The sequence below is a fragment of the Chionomys nivalis genome, chromosome 14 (genome assembly GCF_950005125.1).
Source record: "Chionomys nivalis chromosome 14, mChiNiv1.1, whole genome shotgun sequence".
NCBI classification, from domain to species: Eukaryota; Metazoa; Chordata; class Mammalia; order Rodentia; family Cricetidae; genus Chionomys; species Chionomys nivalis.
In genome coordinates, this window is record NC_080099.1 from 30514443 (window position 1) to 30536717 (window position 22275).

General features: G+C 41.4%; 1 protein-coding gene across 3 annotated transcripts in view; it reads left to right on the plus strand.

The window, feature by feature from the left end:
- Positions 1-22275, plus strand: part of Cep120 (centrosomal protein 120) — a 61448-nt gene that overhangs the window by 16401 nt on the left and 22772 nt on the right. For all 3 annotated transcript variants that reach the window (XM_057788621.1, XM_057788620.1, XM_057788619.1), the window contains exons 7-17: positions 679-876; positions 2971-3198; positions 4200-4416; positions 5632-5809; positions 8345-8494; positions 9062-9244; positions 12482-12578; positions 12659-12811; positions 13511-13600; positions 18072-18164; positions 19466-19627. In XM_057788621.1, the coding sequence (XP_057644604.1) occupies positions 679-876; positions 2971-3198; positions 4200-4416; positions 5632-5809; positions 8345-8494; positions 9062-9244; positions 12482-12578; positions 12659-12811; positions 13511-13600; positions 18072-18164; positions 19466-19627 (1749 nt within the window). The remainder of the gene's footprint in view (positions 1-678; positions 877-2970; positions 3199-4199; positions 4417-5631; positions 5810-8344; positions 8495-9061; positions 9245-12481; positions 12579-12658; positions 12812-13510; positions 13601-18071; positions 18165-19465; positions 19628-22275) is intronic.

Sequence of the window (22275 nt, forward strand, 5' to 3'; positions counted from 1 at the left end):
AGAGGCAGGCACATCTCTCGAGTTCAAGGCAGCTTGATCTACATAGGAAGTTGTAGCCCAGCCAGCATTGCATAGTGAGACTCTGCCTGCCCCATCCCCCAAAAAGATTAGGGGCTGGAGAAATGGGTTAGTTGTTAAGGAGACTCACAACTGCCTATGATTCCAATCCAGGGAAGGCATTGTCATTTTCTGGCATCCATGGGCATTGACTACAAATGGTGCATTTACATACATGTAGGTAAAACACTCACACACATAAGGTGAAAGTAAATAACTCATTTAAAAATTAATCAACTTAGTAATTTGGGAGCAGTTAGAGAAGTAAGCAGTATGACTCCATGCCTAAAACCCACCACTTGGGAGGCTGAGGCTGGAGGATTGTGAGTTTCAGAGCAGCTTGTGACCATATCTCACAAAGAACCAAAACTGGGGCTGTGACTCAGGTGTAAGGCACTCGCCTAGCATCTCTAAGATTTTGAGTTTGGCTCCTAGCAGCACCATCGAAAGAAACCACTCGCCAGAAAGAAAGAAGGAAAAGAGGTAACTTGGCAGAGACTTTGAAATTTTGTATGGTTAATTTTAAGACTTGAAATTAACATTCTTGGAAAGATTTTTTTGAGTACAGCGGACACATGCGGAGTGCCCTAGATTCTAATGTTCTTTTCCTTATATGTTTAGTTAATTCCATGTACCATGAAGCTTCCAGAAAGGCAACCTGAGTTTTTCTTTTACTATTCTTTACTGGGAAATGATGTTACAAATGAGCCGTTCAACGATTTGATCAACCCAAACTTTGAGCCCGAGAGAGCGTCTGTTCGCATACGCAGCAATGTGGAGGTTCTGCGTGTGTACCTGGCTCTCCATTCGAAACTGCAGGTCAGTGCCTCAGCAAATTGTTTCCTACTGGAGATGTTTTTTAAAGCATTAAACATAAAGTTGAGCTTAGCCCTAACCTGTATTGTGTTTTAGTAGCAGAGATGGTTTTGCCTTTTTAATTTTTAGGTATTAAGTCATGAAGTCATTGAAATCACAGTTGCTTCACAATTTTTGGAGTTAACACATTACTACCCAGATACTAAGAGATAAATTGGTTATCAGTGTTACATAATAAGAGGTAGTTACTTAAAGCTAATTGAGCCTGTGCCTATAGGCAGAGTGTTTATATTATTAGTGGAGGTGGTAGCTGTCTGTACACAGATTGATTCATTTTTCTTTTAATATTAATTTTATATATATATATATGTATGTATGTATGTATTTTATGTGCATTGGTGTTTTGCCTGCATGCAGGTTTGTGTGAGGTGCAGGATCCCCTGGAATTGGAGTTGTAGACATTTGGAGCTGCCATGTGGGTGCTGGCAGTTGAACCCTAGCCCTTTGGGAGTGCAACCAGTGCTCTTAACCTCTGAGCCATTTCTCCACCCCTCACAGATTGATTCTTGGTGGCAGAATTTACATTTTTATAAAAACCTGCCCACAAGTGTTTTTCTATAAGTACATTTCATTTGGATCCTGTTTAAATACAGATCTTTAGAGTAGTAGAGGTCACTCGGCTATGTTTTATGGCTGTTGGCTTTTGATCAAACAGGTGAGTAGGGTATGAGATCCATGCATAGTTACATAGCCATTTATAAAGCTGTCTCAGCTGTTAGACTCTATTCTGGGTGGCTCATGAGAAGAGGCATTACATGTTAGGGTTCTAAACCTTAAAGGTGGTTCTGTTAAACCCAAGATATCTGGAAGACTAGAGACTGTATAAAATATTAAAATTTGAGAAAAAGCATTTTTAGTTTTATTCTGTATCATAGTCTTACCAAGACCTTTGACTTACCTGCTTCTAATGATGACCATTAAAGTTATAAAGATGCTTTGTTTGGGAGCTGGAGTGGGTAAGAGTGTGTACTGCCCTCACAGAGGACTAGAGTTTGTTTCTCAGCTGTGAGCTGCCTGTAACTCCAGCTCCGGGAGATCCCCTGTCGTCTTCTAGACTCGGCACATGCATTCACATGTGCACATACCCACACACAGACACACTCATGTTTGAAAATATTTTGTTTCTGGCATATGAAAAATGTTGTACATAAGAGCCGGTGAGGTTGCTCAGAGAGAAATGTTTCTCCTCTGAAGTCTGACATCCAGATTTAAATCCCCTGAACCCACGTAAAGGTAGAACAAGAGGTGTCTCCATGAAACTTTCCTCTGACCTTATATACCCACATATATATCACACATGTGTGTGTGGGCACACACACACTAACAATGAATAAATTAAAAAAAAATCATTCAGTAACATTGACTCCACAATAGTCCAGTAGTGACTTTATTTCTACTCTTCTGAAGATGCTAACCTAGATGAGAGATGGCTTGTGGCTAGAAGCATTTGCTTTGCCACACAACCATGAAGACGCATGTTTGGGTTTCACACCCTGTAATTTTACCATGGGGATGGGCACAGGATGACTGCTAGGGCCTGCTAGCTGCTAGCTCCAGGTTCAAGGAGAGATCTTGCCTCAAAAGAACATGGTGGACGTTGATGAAGGTGGATGCAGTTGCACTCATGTACCCACACAAAGGGGTGGCCCTCCGCACACTCTGAGAACGAGAAACGGTGTTTCACAAAGAAGTTACACCCACTAACACAAGACTCATGTACTCACACAAAGGGGTGCTTATTACTGCTGGCCCTCCACACACTCTGAGAACGAGAAACAGTGTTTCACAAAAGAAGTTACACCCGCTAACACAAGACTGAGATGCAGGCCAGTTATGGTTGCACGCATCTGTGTTACCACCCTCAGGAGACAGAAGCAGGAGGACCAGTGTTAATCGTCATCACTTGAAGTGAGTTTGTGAAGGTCAGTGAGGTAGCCCACTTCCTGCTCTCATTCTGTGACCTGTTTTAAAGTTTATGGCATTTAGGAAAAGGGGAAAATATAAAGCAATGTTTTGATTTTTTTCCCCTCGTAATAGATTCATCTCTGCTGTGGAGATCAGTCACTTGGAAGCACAGAAATACCTTTAAATGGCTTACTGAAGAAGGGCAGTACAGAAATCAACCAGCATCCAGTCACAGTCGAGGGTGCGTTTACCCTTGACCCTCCGAACCGAGCCAAGCAGAAGCTTGCGCCTGTTCCTCTGGAGCTGGCCCCGACTGTGGGTGTGTCAGTGGCTCTGCAGAGAGAAGGCATCGATTCCCAGGCAGGTGGTGACTCTGCTTTCCTTTGTCATTTTCCCCAGTATCACTCGTGATTATACACTTGAACCTTTATAGAATTCCTTGGCATACAAGTCTTTTATTCTTCACTGGCACCCTCATTTTACTGTATCTTCTTTCTGCATCAACTTTCGGAAAGCATGGTGACTCTGCTTGGCAGTTTGTGACTGTGCATAGGGACAGTCTTCTGTAGTGGAAATCGTGTCTTCTGTAGTGGAAATCGTGTCTTCTGTTCCTAGCTTATAGCTATTTACTGTGCCAGACAGCAGCCAGTGAGGGAAGGCGTGTGGTCTGGAGTCTGCAGTAGTGCTCCTTTGCTGGGCTAGCCTCGGCTACACTGTGAGCTTTGTTCTCTCCTTGACTCTTTTCTTCTCTCTCTCTCTCTCTCTCTCTCTCTCTCTCTCTCTCTCTCTCTCTCCCTCTCTCCTCTTTCCCCTCTTTCCCTCCCTCCCCTTCTCTCTTTCTTTTTAATTTACCCAAATGAACTGTAATGAACTTTATTGTGTCTATCCATATAAACAACTATATTGTTCTTTCAAAGAATTTATATGTAGGTTACATATAACCTATATTGCCTATAAAGACAGGAAAACTGAAATCAGATTTAAAAAGTGTGCACATGTAAAGAGAAGAAGGGTGGAGAGGGACAAAAGAGTGGGAGAACGTCACCCCAGATGTCTGGGTTTGCTGCCATTGCTTGTCTAGGTAGGAGTAACTGTTCCTGGGGTCACATTGTAGGCCTCTTAGCCATCAGGATGCATTTTGGTACTCAGCTCTGGATATTATATTTCCTTCCTGTTCATCTTCCTTTTTCTGGTCCTAGATGCTTTAAGGAAATTTGCAGATTATGAAGAAAAATAGACTAGGAATGTCCAGACTGGGAAAGGAAGCATGTACTTTCTAAAAAAGCAACGCCAAGTCTTTTGCTTAATTATGAAGGAAAGTGTTTTGCAAATTATACTCTATTTTTAAAAATTGTTTTTAGTCTTTAATTGAATTAAAGACCCAGAATGGACATGAACCTGAGCATTCAAAGAAGAGAGTTTTAACCCCTATAAATGAGAAGACACTCGCTGGACCAAAATCACCAAGTGTGTCCCCTGTGCCACCTCAAAACCAGACTCCTCCAGTCAAGGACGACGCAACAGAAAGTGAAGTGGAGAGCCTGCAGTACGATAAGGATCCCAAGCAAAGCACAAAGGGTAAGGCGGGCTTTTCCCACCACTGACGGAATTGGACTCTGCCGTCATTTGATAGATGGCTGAGAACATTCATGGCTGGCTTAGTGAGAACTGCAGAACTTTATTTGGGAATCAGATGTGTGAAGATACAGAATTTCCACTTTAATGTCACTTTAGCCTACTAAACTTTTAAATAAGGGTTTGATAAATCTCTGCTTTTTATTGTCAGTAGTCGGTTCAAAAGAAATGAAAGAATATATATCTTTCAAGTAGCTTTGTTATACTAAAATTTTAGAGAATAGAGCCATTAATGGCTTGTCAGAGTAAACTTTGTTATACGAGAGTTTGAGAATCTATGTAGTTTATTTTTTAGATTTGATTTCTAATTATGTGTAGTTGTTTGTGTATGTATCTGCACATGAGTGCAGATGCCCACAGAGATCAGAGGCATCAGATCCCCCAAGTTACCGGCACTTATCAACAGGTTCTGGGAATCGATCTTGTCTGCAGTATGTGCTGTTAACCATCACTGAGCTATCTCTCCAGCACCATATGTTTCTACTTTCATAAAGATGTTCTTTTCATTGCTAAGGCTTCACAGTTATAACCAGTTGTGTAAGTAGGCAGTGTGGACTAGGAGTCTAAGCTCACCTCCATCACTGAGTAACTATGTGACTTAGTCACTCATTAAGCATCTCTGGTCCACAATAGGATTAGATTACATAGCTCTTGTCTTTCTAAGATATAACTTTTATTGACCTATTTTCTATGTGCAAATCACTCCAATTAGTTTATAAAAAGTCTTAAAATTATATCTGCAGTAAATCTTGTCTAGCCCTTCTAGTGATTGGATGTCCATGCACGGACTCCTCTTGAATGTAGTCTCTTGCCTGGCAGGCTTTGAGCAGACATTGTTGCTTCCGTTCTGGTTGTTCTGAGGTATTGCAGTATGTGTTGAGAGTAGCTTTACTCCCACTGTGAAACCCAAATTGACCTTAAACTTGTGATCCTCCTGCCTCAGCCCTTAAGGAAGGAATTCCAGGAGTGTTCTACCATGCCTCACCCCAAACTTTTTCTTTATGTAGTTCTAGAATAGGAATTTGGCAGTATAGAACAAACCACTCTTTAAAATGCTCATGATAGACTCATTTCATGTGTTCACAAAGCAGACTTGTCAAATTTTGTGATTGATGATATATAAGATGACAGCTTTAATTGTTTTAATGTTTACTTTAGGCATTAGTTCTGTACCTGCTTCACTGGCCCAGCCAGTGGCCACCTCCAACGCGTCAGAAGTGGTGACATCAGGACAGAAGATTGCTGTTCCAGCAACATCACATCACTTTTGCTTTTCAATAGACTTAAGAAGCATCCATGGCTTAGAGATTAGTTTTCCAGTCAACTGCATATTGAGGTGTGGTTTGATTTCGTTCTGGGAAAAATGCCTTTCATCTTTAAGCAGTGCCGAGAAATGTTGCCAAAGAAAGTGCAGCTGTTGTGAAACCAGCGGCCTAAATGGCAGTAAAGTATCCTGATGACTAGGTTTGAACCGGAGTGGCTCCGGGAGTGGGTACCAGGCTTGCCTATTCTGTTGTAATGGTTATAGGCATTTATAATCATTTATTGATGCTGCCATTTAAGATATAATTTTGGTTGCTTATTTTCTGGAAAAAGGCACTACAGGTGGAAATTGTGGTTTGTATTTGATTTTTCTGTAAGACTGTATTACAGTGGATGCTGTTTTCCTGACACTTGCATCTTATAGCTGTGAGTATAAAAACCATGTTGAACTTGAAATGAAGTGTGTCCCGTTCAATAGAAAGAATTACTGCATATAATCAGTTAAATGGCTTTATACCACCGTCTATTTTAAGGCTGCGTGTTCATAGGCATTTCAGACTGTGATATATGTTAAACATACAGTGCTGTGACTGGAGGCATGCCTGAGTTCAGCTGCAGAAATCAGTTTACACTTGAGTGCAATTTTTCATTTGACTCAAGTTACTTCTGCACCTCCCATTTTTGGCTATGAATGATGCACAGAAGCAGAGACCCAGCACTGGGTGTGGTCGTAAACTCATGAATGAAAGTTTTCCACCTCTGCTTAGTTCTGCAGTTGACATACAGAATGCTTGGGATTATTACTAAAGATGCACCTGTTGAGACAAAAGACTGGCAAAAGATTGTCTCTCAAAGGCAGCTTTTCTCAAAGGGTTTACTTTTTTTATTTTAGAAATAGAATTATTACTTATTTACTGTTTGTTTTTTCTCTTTTTTGTTTTTTCCTTTTGCTGTCTTAAGATCTTTGCTGCTGCAGCAGAGTATGGTTTTAGTACATCCAGAGAGGATGGTGGCCAAGGGCATGGACATAGGTACAAGGCTGGATGCTATGAGAGGGAGCCTTACACAGTCCCATTTAGAAAGTGCTAATAGTAATTTTTGCATTTTGCTGTCAGGACCATTTGTTTAATGGTTAATTGCCCACATTATATCAATAATGTATCTGGTATTAGGGTACATAAGAGGAATTAGTCAGTTTAGTAGGATGGCCCATTTAGAAATGAGCCAGTCCATAAAGGAGAATAGTATTTCATTTGGTAAAGAAAGAGAGAGATACTATTCCAAACAGGAAGCACTTAGTCATGACCTCTTTGGCACTTGACATGGAGTTTCCAGATGCTGAACTGGTGTTTGATTGTTAGAGTAGTAGCCTTTCGTTTGTTCCGTTTGACAGCTATATCATTATGCCCTACATAGGCAGCTGTAATGGGATTTGTGAAGTAAGACTCGTATTTGAAAATACGTGGAACCTGCAGGTCTGCTGGAATACTTTTCTTCTATAGTGGGATGGTAGGAGTTGAAATTGCAGGACACAAATAACTCTGAGATAACTTGCTTCAGTGGGTCAATAATTATATTGGATTAGGGTGATATACAGGATATAGTTTTTGTAGGGAAATCAGATTTTTACTATTTGAGTTTGTTTGATTATAGTTTCATATATGAATAACAAGATGAACTAAAGAATAGCAGCAGGGTGAAATTTAAGCAAGCATTACAATATCTGTAAATTTGTGTATGAATTCAGAGTAAGTTCTGAAAATGTTAGGCTTACATTTAATCTCATGTGGTTTCTATGATGAAAAGAAGAAACTGTCATTCATTTGGTGTGTACATAATAGATATGATCTCATTTATCTTGATTCTCTGTTCAAAGACTAAGAATGTGTCCTTTTGGCATTGCCTAAGGACAGCAGTTCTCAAGCTGTGGGTCACAACCCCTCTGCGGGTTGAACTACCCTTTCATAGGAGTCATGTATCAGATAACCTGTATATCAGATATTTGCATTACGATTTATAACAGTAGCATTTATAGTTATGAAGTAGTAAAAATAATTTTATGGTTGGGGGGGTCACCACAACATGAAGAACTGTATTGTATTAAAAGGTCAAAACATTAGGAAGGTTGAGAACCATTGGCCTATGGGCTTTTTAGCCCATACATAACAGGACGTTATTATGTAAAGGAAAGTAGGCCTTTAATATATGTTATAATTCAGTATATCAAGCATTTGAGTGCCTACTATATGTCAGAATTTGCTTGTTCCTAGGATTGTCAAGATAAAAAGGATATGCTTTAAAGCAGTCAGTCTAGTGTTTCTTTCTTACTTTAAATTTTTTTTTTTTTTTTTTTTTTTGGTTTTTCGAGACAGGGTTTCTCTGTAGTTTTGGTGCCCTTCCAGGAACTAGCTCTTGTAGCCCAGGCTGGCCTCGAACTCCCAGAGATCCACCTGCCTCTGCCTCCCGAGTGCTGGGATTAAAGGCATGCGCCACCACCGCCCGGCTTACTTTAAAATTTATATTGGCTCATAATTTATACTTTTACAAACATCTGGTCTTCCATGTCATCTGTAGACTATACCAAGACTTTGCGTTTCCTACATTCTAGGTACTCCTACCCCTTCTTCGGCAGTGCGGCTCCTATTATGACTAACCCTCCTGTAGAAGTTCGGAAAAACATGGAAGTTTTTCTTCCCCAGTCTTACTGTGCATTTGATTTTGCAACTATGCCTCACCAGCTGCAGGACACCTTCCTACGGTAACATAGTCCTCACAAATGAGATGCCTTTGCTACGTGAATCTGTACAGTCTTAAACCTACAGTTGTAGCTGCACTGGAGAATCCAGGAATTAGTTTACTGAGCCAGCGACATCTGTTCTGGTGCAGAGCTTAACATGGTTTATTGTAAGTCCCAGCTTAGGTGTTGAAGTGTTGGGGGAATCTGAGGAACGAGAGAGCCTTGCCCGGCGTAAGAATATTTGAGTTTGACCATTGAGCCACCAAGCATAGTATATTTTCTTCATTTTCATTTTAGTTATGGGAAATAGATTTTTCAAGGAAAATTTAGGTCTATGAAATCTGCTTTTCTCAGAGTATCATGTTTTTAAAGAATGAAGGTTAGCTTCAAATTCTGTAATGACTTATGAAAATAATAGTGTTCAAAGAGTTTTCTTTATTGTTTAGAGATACAAAGACAAATATTTGTTCTCTGGGGAGCTGAACCTTTAGCCATTGTGTTAACTAACTTCCCATGAAGGCATTCAAAGACTGTCCTTTGGAAGGAACTGCTTCAGAGTTCGTAATTGTGGACACGATTTCTCCCTAGGATCCCACTGCTGGTGGAACTGTGGCACAAGGATAAAATGAGTAAAGACTTACTCCTTGGGATTGCAAGAATCCAGCTTTCTAACATCTTGTCTGCAGAAAAGACCCGGTTTTTGGGCGCTAATGGTGAACAGTGCTGGCGGCAGACTTACAGTGAGAGTGTGCCTGTTACTGCGGCCCAGGGGTAAGCCGGCAGCAGTGCCACTGTGCTCCTCACGCTTGCCATGCATCTGCCTAAGAACCCACACCCTTGGTCCCGCCTAGCTTCCTTCTGGCTGCTTTTCTTTTACCTGGGGCTGCGTTTATTGTTATTTGCTTATTAGTTTTTTGATGCCCATTTACTTAGAAAAGTATAAGAATGTTTGTAACTATGATATCATGATTCTTATTCAGACTGCTGAGTGGTTTCCTTTTCACTCTTAGCCTAATAATTGTAAATTTTATTTATTTATTGTTTGTGAGAGAAAAGGAGTGTGTGTGTGTGTGTGTGTAGAGGTCAGTCTCTTCTCTCCTGCCACTTGTGGGATATGGGGATTGAACTCAGATTGTCAGGCCTGTGTATAGAACCTCCCAGAACCATCACTGCCCCTAGCCCGGCAGCCTTTTTTTAATGTGTGTTTGGTCTGATTATATGTGTAAACCACATGTGGGGACCAGAAAAGGGCGTCAGATTCCTTGGATCTGGAGTTGCGGACTGTTGTGAGCTGCCTGATCTGGGTGCTTGGAACAAAACTTGGATCTTGCAAGTAGCAAGTTTTCTTGACAGTTGAGCCATCTCTCCAGCCCTTTAGCCTGATGATTTTAAAAAGGACCTGTTATCTGTTCTCACTATTGGAATGCTGGGGGCTTGTCCAGGGCTTTGTACACATTGAGCTGGAACTCTGCTCCTGAGCTCTAGACCAGTTATTAAGATCTGCTCTTTGATTTCCTTATTTTAATGTAAGTTTATGATATATTTTGTGTTATTTTTCATTAGAAATGCTGTGATCTTTTTTGTTGTTATATAGCGTTTATTGCACTTTGAGGAAATCAACTATGAAACAGAAAAGGTCAAACTTCACCTAAGTTTTATTAATATCCTCTAGATAAAAACAACGCAGCAGATCTACTCCTCAGCTGTGATTTTTTTTCCACTTGAAAATGTTTTAAAATTTGCCTGAAGTTTAAAGACTGAGAATGATATAAAGGCTAGCTTTCAGTGACAGTTTTTAAATTATATTATCACGAATGGCTTGGGATATAGCAATGATAAAACACTTGTCTAGCATCCACAGATCCCTGACTTCAGTCACCAGCACCTATGAAAGAAAAACAATAATACTTTGGTTAGTTTCTGACGGCTTAACACAACCTAGAGCCATCTTGGAGGAAGGACTCTGGTCAGCTAGGTCTGTGGGCATATCTGTGTGGCACTGTCATAATTGCTAACTGATACGAGAGCCCAGCCCATGTGGGTGGTACATCTCTAAGATGATGGGCCTAGAGTGTATAAGAGAGCTAGCTGAGCATAAGACAGAAAGATTCGGTGAGCAGCACTCTGCATGGTATTTTCTTCAGTTTCTGCCCGGACTTCCCTCAAAGATGAACTGTAATCTGTCAAATAAACCTTTTCCTCCTTGAGTTGCTTTGGGTTATTGTTTTATCATAGAAGCAGAAAGCAAACTAGAGTAATGTTTCTTTTACTTGAACTTTATTGCTACAGTGAAAACACGTTTTCATATTTTAATCATTGGAATTTGTCAGATTACTTTTTTTGAATTAACAATAAAAATTGAGGTCCAAGTTAATATTATATACCATTTATCCTTTAAATAAAAACCTAGTGAGAACATAGAAAAAAAATTTCCTTTTGATAAAAACCTAGTGAGAATATAAAAAGAAAAATAAGATTCAGAAAAAATTTGAGATCTAAAATACCGCTAAAAATTTCCCTTTTATTCTTTCCCACCCAGAGTCATATCCAGAGACTGGAAGGTGTATGGAAAGCTTCCTTCCCTTTGTGGATATGGAACAGTGCCTGGAGAATCAGTCATCTGTTAACAGAGAGCTCATTTTACTTTCATTCTTGTTACAGAAAAAAACTCTCTTAAAGCTCAGCATTCTCTTCTGCTGTCATTAGAAGTATCTAATTGAGTCATTAGTTGAAGCTGTCTTAATGCTTCTGCGGTTGTTCTTATTGCTCTGCCTGTATATAGACAAGTTGTAGATTCACCTGAGAACTTGTTCAGTTGTGTTCAAGCTTTTTCCTCGAACATAACAGTGTTTTGCTTAAACATTTTTTCTTTTACTTTGTGTATGGCATGGCATATATGCAGAGGTCAGAAGACCACTTTGTGGAGTTGGTTTTCTTCTGGAGTCCAGGGATTCAGTTCAGGTCATGGGCTTGGTGCCTGTCCCTGCTGGGCCGTCTTTGCTGGCCCGAGTACTTCATTTTACATCATTCATTTTTGTTTGTTTGTTTGTTTTAAATAGTAAAACTGGAAGACAAAATGTGGGTTTGGTTAATTAAAGGGCCATTGATTATTGAGATAAGTTTATCAAAGTTTCATTTTTAGACAATATTACATTTTTTTAGTTGCTAAAAAGTAATATAGTTCTGTGATACAGAAGATGCTAATTATGACAAATAGTATATAATTGTCTTAAATGATTTAATTTGAAGCACTGCTTATATCCAGGAATAGATGTTTGTATTCCAGGAAAACGTGTGTATTTGTTCCAGAAAGGAGGCAAATTGTGAATAACTTACATAAACAAGAGTAATGCTGCTGAGTACATCTCATTGTGTAAACCCAGTAAGTGTATGTTAGAGGCAGCATAAATCCATCATTGGCCGTGTGTAGTTCAGTGGAAGAATGTTGTATGCATAAAACCCTCGCTCCCCAACAAAACTAAGGAAAAACACATTTAAAAATTAATGTGTATGACATGAGAAATCCACTCCTAATTCAAACAGGAGAAAGGTAGAACGTGAGTTAGCATACGTGTACATCTGCAGAGGAACAGAGGATAGGAAATAGGTGCAGCATGGCTGCGCACGCCTTTAGTCCCAGCACTCAGGAGGCAGAGGCAGGTGGATCGCTGTGAGTCTAAGGCTGGCTTGGCCTACATAGCAAGCTCAATCCAGCCAAAGCTAGTAAATATCCATTAGCAATAATTATCAGTGGACTCTTCCAGTTTTTACTTCACCTTTTCATTTTTTCAGAACAAATACATAGCCGTTTTAGTAAATGTAAGTATTACGATATTGTGTTGATCAAGTAAAAGCACACACTTGAGAAGTCCGAAGGCCAGGGAGGCTGGTCCAGTGTGAACAGCAAAAGTGAGATGTGAGAAATGTTACTCCCATGTGCTACAGACTAAGGGAGTGGAAAGAAAAATAAGTCTCTGTGAACTTGAAAAATTCCCATTTCATTTGTAGGTCAAACAACAGGATCGTAGATCTTTCTTACACGGTGACCCTGGAAGACTATGGACTAGTGAAAATGCGTGAGGTCTTTGTGTCCGACTCCTCTCAGGTAAACACAGGTGTCATCAGCTTCCCGAACAGGATCTCAGTGTATATGGAGGGTCACATACGCTTTTCTTCCCATTGCAGGGTCCGTCTGCAGTGCAGCAGAAGCCATCTTCTCTCCTCCCAGCTCCCTGTCCTTCTGAGATCCAGATGGAGCCTCGCGAGACCTTAGAGTACAAGGCTGCACTTGAGCTAGAGATGTGGAAAGAGATGCAGGAAGACATTTTTGAAACTCAGGTAGATTGAAATTCTAAAATCTCTATTTCATCTACCGAGTTTATTTTTTCCTTTTACAACTGGTTCTTCTTTCCATGTTCTTGTCTTTCTTTGACTATCAACAAAATCTTTTTTTTAAGATTTATTTTTATTCTTTAACTATATGTGTGTTGGTGTGGGTATGTGCACACGAGTACCCACAGAAACGAGAAGGGGGCATTGGATCCCCTGGAGCTGCAGTCTCAGCTCTTAATGGTGCCCTCTCTCCAGTGCCACAGAGGGGAGCTGCTTACTGGCTTGCCGCACATGACTCTCTCACCTGCTGTTTTATAGAACCCAAGACACCAGGGATGACACCACCCACAATGGGTTGGGTTTGTCCACCTCACTCACTAATTAACAAAATGTCCTACAGGCTTACACACAGCCCAGATTTACGGAGGTATTAACTGTGGTTCCTGCCTCTCAAATGAGTTCAGCTGATCAGTTGATATAAAACTATCCAGCCCAGAGGCCCTGGTACCCTCTTCTGACCTCATTGAGCACCAGGCAGGCATGTAGTACACAGACAAGCATGTCAACAGGACATCCATACACATAAAAACAAAAAAGAATAAAATAGAATACTTTAAATGACACTGGTAATCAGTATTAGTTCCTAAACTGAAAACTTATTTGAAATATTTGCCCTTTCAAGTGACTATTTTCTTCCCATTACAGCTAAAACAGAAAGAATTGGCTCACATGCAAGCTCTTGCAGAAGAATGGAAAAAAAGAGACCGGGAAAGAGAGTCACTAGTGAAGAAAAAGGTAAAGAAAAAACTTGTGTAAAAACTGAGGGAGGGGACGGAAGCATTTGTGTTAGGAGCTTTTAACTGCATTGCAGTCTTTGGAAGGAACAGACTTTTTAGTTCCCAGCACATGACAGACAGACGAGTAACTAATGAGCCTTGAGCATAGTCAAAAGAAAAAGACATTTTAAAGTCTACTTTTCTAAGAAATGTTCATCTAAATGGGCCTGCACATGTCTTAAATATTGTCTTCCTTTACTTTTGAGCTTTATATAATAAGAATTGTGGATGGAACTCGTGTATTGCCTATTATTGAATTCAAGGGAGCTGGACAGTAGGTTAATACATAAGGTTGATATGTAAGGTTAATACGTAAGGGTAATGTGTAAGGTTTTACTTTAAGACAAGCTGAGTTCCTCCTTGGACCATTTCTTTTTATGCTATTGAGTTTTTTAAATATTAAAGTTTGCAAAATTCAAACTAATTTGAGAAATTGATGAAGTTCCCACAATGGGATAAATCCAGCTTCTGCCTTTGCCTTCCTTAAATAAACTGGTTTAAATATCACGAAGCTAAAATGAGAAAATTAGTAGCACCAACCAGGACGTGGTGCAGTGGCAGACAGACATGACTAGCATGCACATGGCCTCATGTCCAGTCCTCAGCATTGCAAAACACAGGACAGAAAGCTTCATCTGGTAAGTTTTGGTTTGCTCTTGTGTTGGTGGTACAGCTTTTTTTCAGTTGACATTTTTATTGGTTTCCATGTAAACTACCATGTCTAGCACCTGAGCTTGAGTGTATAAACTCCGAGGCTGCAGATGTGGCTGTGTTAGAGCACCTGTGTAGCCGGGACTTAGCATCTTGGGTTCCTTCTCTAACACCACAAATAAATGAAATTGGAAATTAGAGCAAGTGGGTTCTAGTGCTGCCTAGTCCTCCTCACATTTAAAGGCAGAGGTGGAGTGGCTGTCCTTTCATCCTGAGCACATTTCTGAAACTAAAGATTTCATTTGTCTTAAAGTGCTCTATTGTGGAAGCACCAAGATTTGTGATTGGTCTTAAAAACCGTACTGACCACCATAAAATCAAGTGTGTGTGTGTGGGGGGGGGGGCAAACTTCTTTTCTCTGGTATGAGGTTCTTTAAAGCTAATTTCTTTGAGAAGTTCACTATGGTATTTTTATGTATTGAATGTTTGAGGCTTTTCTGTCAGTTTTTCTAGGTGAAAAAAAATGTTTAACAATGTATAACTTCTTTAATACTTTTATAGTTTACCTGAATGAATGGTGTACATCAGTTGCTATTCTGGAACAGCTGATAAAATTTTAGTCTGCCTTACATGCGATTGTCCATCATATAGCCATCTTGATCCACACAGCAGGCACATCAGGCACACCTAGGGAGTGTGAGGAAGTGCTTCACAGATAAGATCACACTATCAAGTGTGTCCTGAAGGCATCCCATTTCTGGAAAGCTCCTTGGAGATGCTTGAAAATGGGCTCTACAATAATATATGGATGGTTTGGAGGAGGAGGCATCTCAGCACATCCTAGTTTACAGCATCCTTTAAAAAACAGGACACTTGAAAATAAAATACTTGTTTAAAAAATGTACTTAGAATGAAAGGAACAGTAGCTCAGAACTGAGTGTGACAGATGGATGAGGATGGTCTAAGAGAGCTGATGGGTTTAGGGGGTTACAGTAGAGTGGGGGCTTTTCCACCTGTGTTCCTTAAAAACACGGCCTCCTCGTGCCCCAAGGTGTCCAGAGCTGCCACTGTTAATGTCCTTCTGCACATCTAGACTGTAACACACTATTTTAAGAGAAGACAGTAACTGTATTGTCTATGTTCCTGACATTTGGATGATGACCCCAGTTGGGAAAAGGGGATTTTAGAAAACCTTCTATAAATTTTTTTTTTTTTAAATATAAAGATATAGGCAATTCAGTTTTTATTTAAGGGAATGGTCATCCTGATAGATGACATCCTAAATGGCGTGGTCCTGGAAACCAGACTAGGATGACATGGGAATGAGGAAATGACAGAACTACAAACAAAAACAGAGGTTGGGTGGGCTGTGCTTGTTCTGATGAAGCCATGTGGTCCTTTTGTGTGTAGCCCAGGAGGAAGGGTGAGAGGTCTCTGTAGAGGAGCAGTCTCAGGCTGTAGTCATCCAGGAGGAGGGGGCTGAGGTTGCTAGTTTTTGTATACACTGGCCAATCATTAATTAATGCATTGGGGTCCATGACATGGCTGTGTCCATGTCAGCAATCACAGCCTCTTAGTTGCCTGTGCTGCACTGCCCGCTGAGTGTCTAGGATGCATCTCAGGTCCAATATACTTAAAGCCACAGTTTCATCAGCCTTCTCTCTGGGTTTGCTCCACCTGACTCCCATGTAAAAATAAATGACCTTACCTTTTCCTTGGTTGTTGAGACTTCAAGCAAGTCATCGTTAGTTCTCTTTTGAGCCTAGTCCATTAGGACATCTTTGTCCTCACATTCAGAAGATGTTTTGGAAAATAACCAATTTCCCTCCCTTCCCTCACTATTTCCTTGGTTAAAGCTATCATGTCTTGCTTCTAAGACTGTAGGTTACCTTTTTTCTTCTCTGTCCCTCTCTCTCCTGAGAAAGGGCTTCTCTACACAGGCTTCTCTGCCTGTCATGGACCCCGTTCTGTAGACCAGGCTGGTCTCGAACTCATAGAGATCTGCCTTCCTCTGCCTCTTTCAAGCACTGGGATTAAAGACACACCACTATCACCTGGCTATAGTTTACCTTTTCTTTAGTGTCTCTTTTTCCTTCCTGGCTTCTTTACCTTGTCGTGTTCTTGTCAGCCAAAGACCACATCTTTAGTTGTGTACTCTCCTCTGTTGAAAACTCAGCATAGGGTAAAGTGGAGCTCTTAGCAGAACATAGAGGGTATTATATGGTCTGGGCCATGGCTTCCTCTTCTACTTTTTTTCTCCACCACACCGGCATCCTGTAACTCAACACTTGATAAGTCTCCCCCTTTTCTAGGAATATGGGGAACACTTCCCCCTGAAGATGCTTTTGTTGTCTACTCAGAATAATCTCAGCGAAGCCTTCTCTGACTGCCGCATCCAGTAGTGCCCCTTTCCTGCCACAGGCACATCTCTCCTGGCTAGGCTGTGCTTCTTCCTGATCCTGACTAGCACTAGGTCTGCACTTGTTTGTTTATATTCTGTCTTCTGCAGAATACAGGTTCCAATTGACTTTGTTTTGCCCAGTATATGTTAGGTATATATACCTAACTAAACTAAAAGATTGTGATTTGAAGTTTTCATACAAATTTTGAGTTTGATATGTTTAAGGTAGAACTGTATATCTGGAATTATAAGAAGTTTAACTTCATGATACAAGTTTGGGAGGCCTTGGTATATGGGCCAGTAGGGCTAGGTGCCATTGAGAGGTTATTGCATATGAGAGGGACAAGTATCCTGAGATGACGCTGGTGTGAACAGAGATATTTTGGTATTTTTAGATTATGATTTGATTCGGTTGTGCTTGCCATAGTTTACATAGGTCAAAGCTAAACATTGAGATGGGAGTTTGGTTGGTGTGTTGAGGTGTCAGATTTTGGAAATTTTTCTTGCCACCAGTGTGGTGACTAGCATTTTTAAGTAGCAAAGGGGATTGATTATAGACTGAGCCTGTATACACAGCTTTCCCTAAGCTTTGGCAGTGCAGTTATTGGTGTCCGAACCAGTAAGGCTGAATCTGGATATTATATTTTTTAAAAAGATTTAGTTCAGAACCTAGATGTCTGTTTCCATTAGATTCAAGGCATTAAAGAATGTAGAACTCACAGTATGTGAAGCAGTTGGAGAAGAACAGCCCAGAAGGGAAGAGAAGGCTGTCACAATGTCAGATATGTGGAGATAGAGTTCTCCTCTCTGTCCGAGTGTAGAATCCTTCCACTTCTGAGAGGCACTGCAGCAGGCACTTACCAGCCTCGGGGAAGAGGGGTCTGGAGAGGCCTGGGTCCTAGAGGCTTGGTGATAATGAGGGCAGAAAAATGGCTTTGGAAAGTCCCAGAGACAGATGATCAACTAAGGGAATGGAAACTCCTCCACACTGAGTAAGCTGAGCTGGTAGCTTTTTATTCTGACTAGAGCTCGATTCTCAAAACCAGACCTCGGCTGGGTGTGGTGGTGTGTGCCTCTCCAGCACTTGGGAGACTGAAACTCGGGGAGTTCATGGCCAACCTGATGTACATAGCAAGTTCCAAGACCTGTCTCAACAAAAATACAGGTCTTGGGCCGCTAGTGCCGGTGCACAGGACTTCACCAGCAGGAGAGTGCCCAGTGCAGATGTCCTTGCAGGAGACTCCATTTTCAGGAGATGGAAGAATTTATGCTTTGAATTGGTACATGTTTTATGTCTCTCTCTCATTCTCAGTACTTATTTACTGAAAGGATGTGTTGTCTTAAACATGAAGATAATTTTTCATTTTCTGTGTTTTAGGTAGCTGAGTACAGTATCCTAGAAGGCAAACTTCAAAAAGCCCTAACTGAGCTAGAGAACCGAGAGCAGCAGCTTGCCAGTGCGGAAATGGAGGTAGCACATCTCTGTGAACTTGGTTCCCTGCGTTGTGGAGTCCGTACTCTCAGTTGCTGCCTGCAGAATGTGACGGGCGCTGGATGAGTACTGTGTCAGACATGGAGACAGTGCTGTAGAGCTGGGTAAAGCATGTTAGGATGCTCGGATTCAGCAGAGGAGTGGCTACCACTCAACCACTTTTCTCACTCTGCAACAGTGGTTTATGTTCTTTCCCACTGTGTGTAAGAATTAGTGTTTTCACTGCTTGGAGAAGAGCAAGTGGGGCCTATTCAGGGTATATATACCCAAATAGGTGTCAGAGGGAAAAGAATATCCCTCATTAAAGGTTCGATCCCACGTACCTGTAATCCTAGTACTCAAGAAGTAGAGGCAGGAGGACAGCGTGGGCTGTTTAATAATAATAATAATAAATTGGATCTCAAGACATATGGGAATATGTTGTAGTATTAAACACAGTCAGCAGTTCATGAGGTCTTAACAAAATTGTACTCCAGGACTTTTCTGTAAAATATAAGTGTGTAATACACATATTATAAGCATATAAAACATAAAAGTAACTGCAATCTTTCCATTTAGTTTATATGTCTCTTCACTAACTATAATGTTTAAGATTTTATCAGTAAATACTCTGACTTTATTGTTTACATTTCTGGAGTTTTTAAATGAGTTAGGTGTACTGGCCTAATCAAATCTATCTTCTAAATGGTTAGGCATTTAGAAACATCTAGTTGAAGAAAGAAACTCAGTCACATTTTTATATAATAAAAATGAGAGTTTTAAGTGGTTAGGATCTTTTCAACTAAATTTATATGAGTTGTGTGTGGCTTGTATACTATTAGCATTGAGTAATTGAAAATTTAGTATATATAAACATTGAAGTCTAATATCTAAAGAGGACATGAAGTAAGTGTGTAGGTGTTCTCTGTTGTGCATGCATGTGTGCATGTAGAGGCCAGAGGACAGCCTGGAGTTGTTCTTAGGAGGAATCCCACAGACTATTTGAGACAGGGTCTTGTTAGCCGGGAGCTCACCAAGTAGGCTGGGCTTGCTGTAGAGCTCCAGGATCTGCCAGTCTCCTCCTCCCCAGCTCTGGGAGCAGAGTGTGCACCACTGCTTTCTTAGGTGAGTTCTGGGGTCCTGCTCAGGCCATTGTGCTTGCGAGGCACTAGTTTGTGGACTGAACCATCTCCCCAGCTCAGCTGGTAAGTGTTTGAACACTGATTAACCTAAGGCTAGGAGACCAACAGTGTTGTGCAGCTAGCGACCAGCCAGCCTCCCATTAGTGCTTTTCTTTACAGCTTCAAAGAGAGAGAAAAGAGCTGCAGTCAGAACGGGAGCGGAACCTTCAAGAACTTCAGGACTCTGTCCGCAGGGCCAGAGACGACTGTGTTCACCAGGTGGAGCTGGAGAGGCTGAAGCTGAAGCAGCTGGAAGAGGACAAGCACCGGCTTCAGCAGCAGGTGCTGGAGTTAGTGGTTCTAGAACTGCTTCACCACAGAGCCATGGCACCCACTGGGATGGGACTGTTGTAGTCACTGCAGAGATCCCAATTGAAGTGGGATTTGTTTTTTTAAGTTAAAGCTAAGGACTGTATTAGTGTAATTTTCTTACTCTTAGAACCATTTGTGTGAAACTGCAGGATTTCAGGTAACTTGCAATGTAAAAGGTTTTTCTGTAAATCTCCTTTTAGCAGTGTAGACATTCATTAGGACCTTAATGCTAGAAGTTTACTAAAATAATCCGGTGCTTTCTAGAACCTACATTTTGTAAGGTGAGTGTCTCCCTTGCCTCGCTTTACAGTCCCTTTATGTGCCCATCCTTCCAGGAGTCCCCTATAGCCAGGTCACTTGGGTGGAATGGGTGTCTTCATGCCCACCTTTGCCGAACACTGTTGTTCTCAGTGTTGAATATTCTCTTCAGCTGTTGTCGCCCCCGCCCCCACACAGCGCTTTCCTCCACCCCCAGGCTCCTCCCATGCCGTCCTGCAGTCGTCTCTGCTCCCTTGTCTGGCCCTTATGCTTCCAGCTTTCTCCAAGCCTCAGGGCTTACTTTTGCTTTTCCACATTTTTAGTCAAGACCTTGTCTCTACTCTAGACCTCCACTTCAGATTGCTTTTCTGATACCCTTACTTGGATATTTTCAAGGCATTTTAAAGCAGTGTCTTACCATATACTTACCTTGCTTTTCTGAGTGTTTGTGTGGATGATGGGCCATTTGAGCTTGTGTTGCAGCCGGTAGTTGTGAAATTTTGGAAGCAGGTCATTCTTGAGCCTTCCACTGCCTTTTCACCGTGCATAGGTGGTGATGGGTATCATTAGGCCATAGCCTGTGCGTAGTTTCTGGTTATCTGTCTGACGTCATCCCCCACTCTTCACCTCTGCTGTGTGCTGTGCACTTTCTAACCACTGTTCTCTTGTCAACACACCCTGCGTGCTTCCCCCACAAGACCTCACTGTGTCCAGTTTCCCACGGGCCCTGTAAATTCTCTGTCCATTTACTTTCAGCAAAATGTCACTTACCCCAAATATTTCCAAGTCCATGTCAAGCTTATGTTACGTGTATTTCTGTAATAGCGCTTTCTTTTTTCTTTGCAATGAATGTACCAGTTTTTATTTTCATTTAACGATCATTTAATCAGCTTCAGATTGTTGCTCCGTAAAAACTGTTTGGTTTATAGCTCTGTCCTGGACCCCAGCCAGGGTGTCAGCAGTGATAGGGACTCAATAAATATTTCTAGAAAAGGGAGGGAAAGATCAGGCTGTTAAAAATTCAGCTTATCTTTCTTGAAAAATTCTAGTGTAGATTAGATGTGTCTGTTGACTGCTTCAGGGTCGTCTGTCATGAACAGTGTCCATAGTCGTTCTCTTCGGGGTCGTCTGTCATGAACAGTGTCCATAGTCGTTCTCTTCGGGGTCGTCTGTCGTGAACAGTGTCCATAGTCGTTCTCTTCGGGGTCGTCTGTCGTGAACAGTGTCCATAGTCGTTCTCTTCGGGGTCGTCTGTCGTGAACCGTGTCCATAGTCGTTCTCTTCAGGGTCGTCTGTCGTGAGCAGTGTCCATAGTCGTTCTCTTCGGGGTCGTCTGTCGTGAGAGTGTCCATAGTCGTTCTCTCACCCACATTGTTTACACGGTTGTAAATGTGAATTTGGTTGTTATCGTGGGTCTCATTTAACATACAAAAGTAGGTATTTGTCATGGAACTCACCAGCATAGTGCTTTTTCTTCCTGCTCAAGAAGGTTTAGTCATCCAGAGCAAAGGCTTCAGAGTCAAGGGAGTGCTTGGCACACACCCCTCCATCCCCATTACGCCCACACCATCCCAAGGTGGTGTCACTGACTCAGTTCTGTAGCAAGAGTCTTGGCGAGAAGGGAATTCCGGAAAATTCTCAAGGCACATCTTTATTCTTGTAGCACAGTTCTCATCAGGAGGGAGGCTGGTGAATTTTCAGTTTGCTCAAGGAGCAAAGTCCTTGACATGCCACATTTTATGCGTAAGAGAAATTTGGGGCATTACACTGACATGGTTTCATATATTAAATGTGCTGTTCTGATTAGATTGGTAGAAGAGACAGTTGATCATAAAGAGAACTTATGAAGATAAAAGTATCTGTATTCCGATAGGTAAAAGCAGGCTCTGGAACTCACAGAGAGATGACTTCCCGAGGACAGAGTCCACCATGCCCTAACAGTTGTTACCTTACAACTGGAGTGTACAGCATAATTGCTTATGACAGCGTCCCTGAATGGTGAAGAACCAAATATACTATTAGTATATTTCTTGTTTAGAATATAAAAGTAGGAGGTAGGAAGTTGGCTTGGTCAGAGAAGGTGCTTTCTGAGCAAGCATCTGCGCCTGAGTTGGGGTCCCAAGCACCCATGGAAAAAGCTGGGCATGGTAACGTGCACCTATAATCAGCACTGGAAGCAGAGACAGGAGGTGCCCTGGAGCTTGCTGCCTACCCCATTAATCAGTCTGTGAGAGCTCCTTTCAGAGTATGTGGTGGGGAGTAGTTGAGATACTGATGGTGACTTCTGGCCTCCACACATGTGCACACAGAGCAAAAGTCTTTTAAAAAGTGAGATTACTTCAGAATGGTGTCTGCTGACC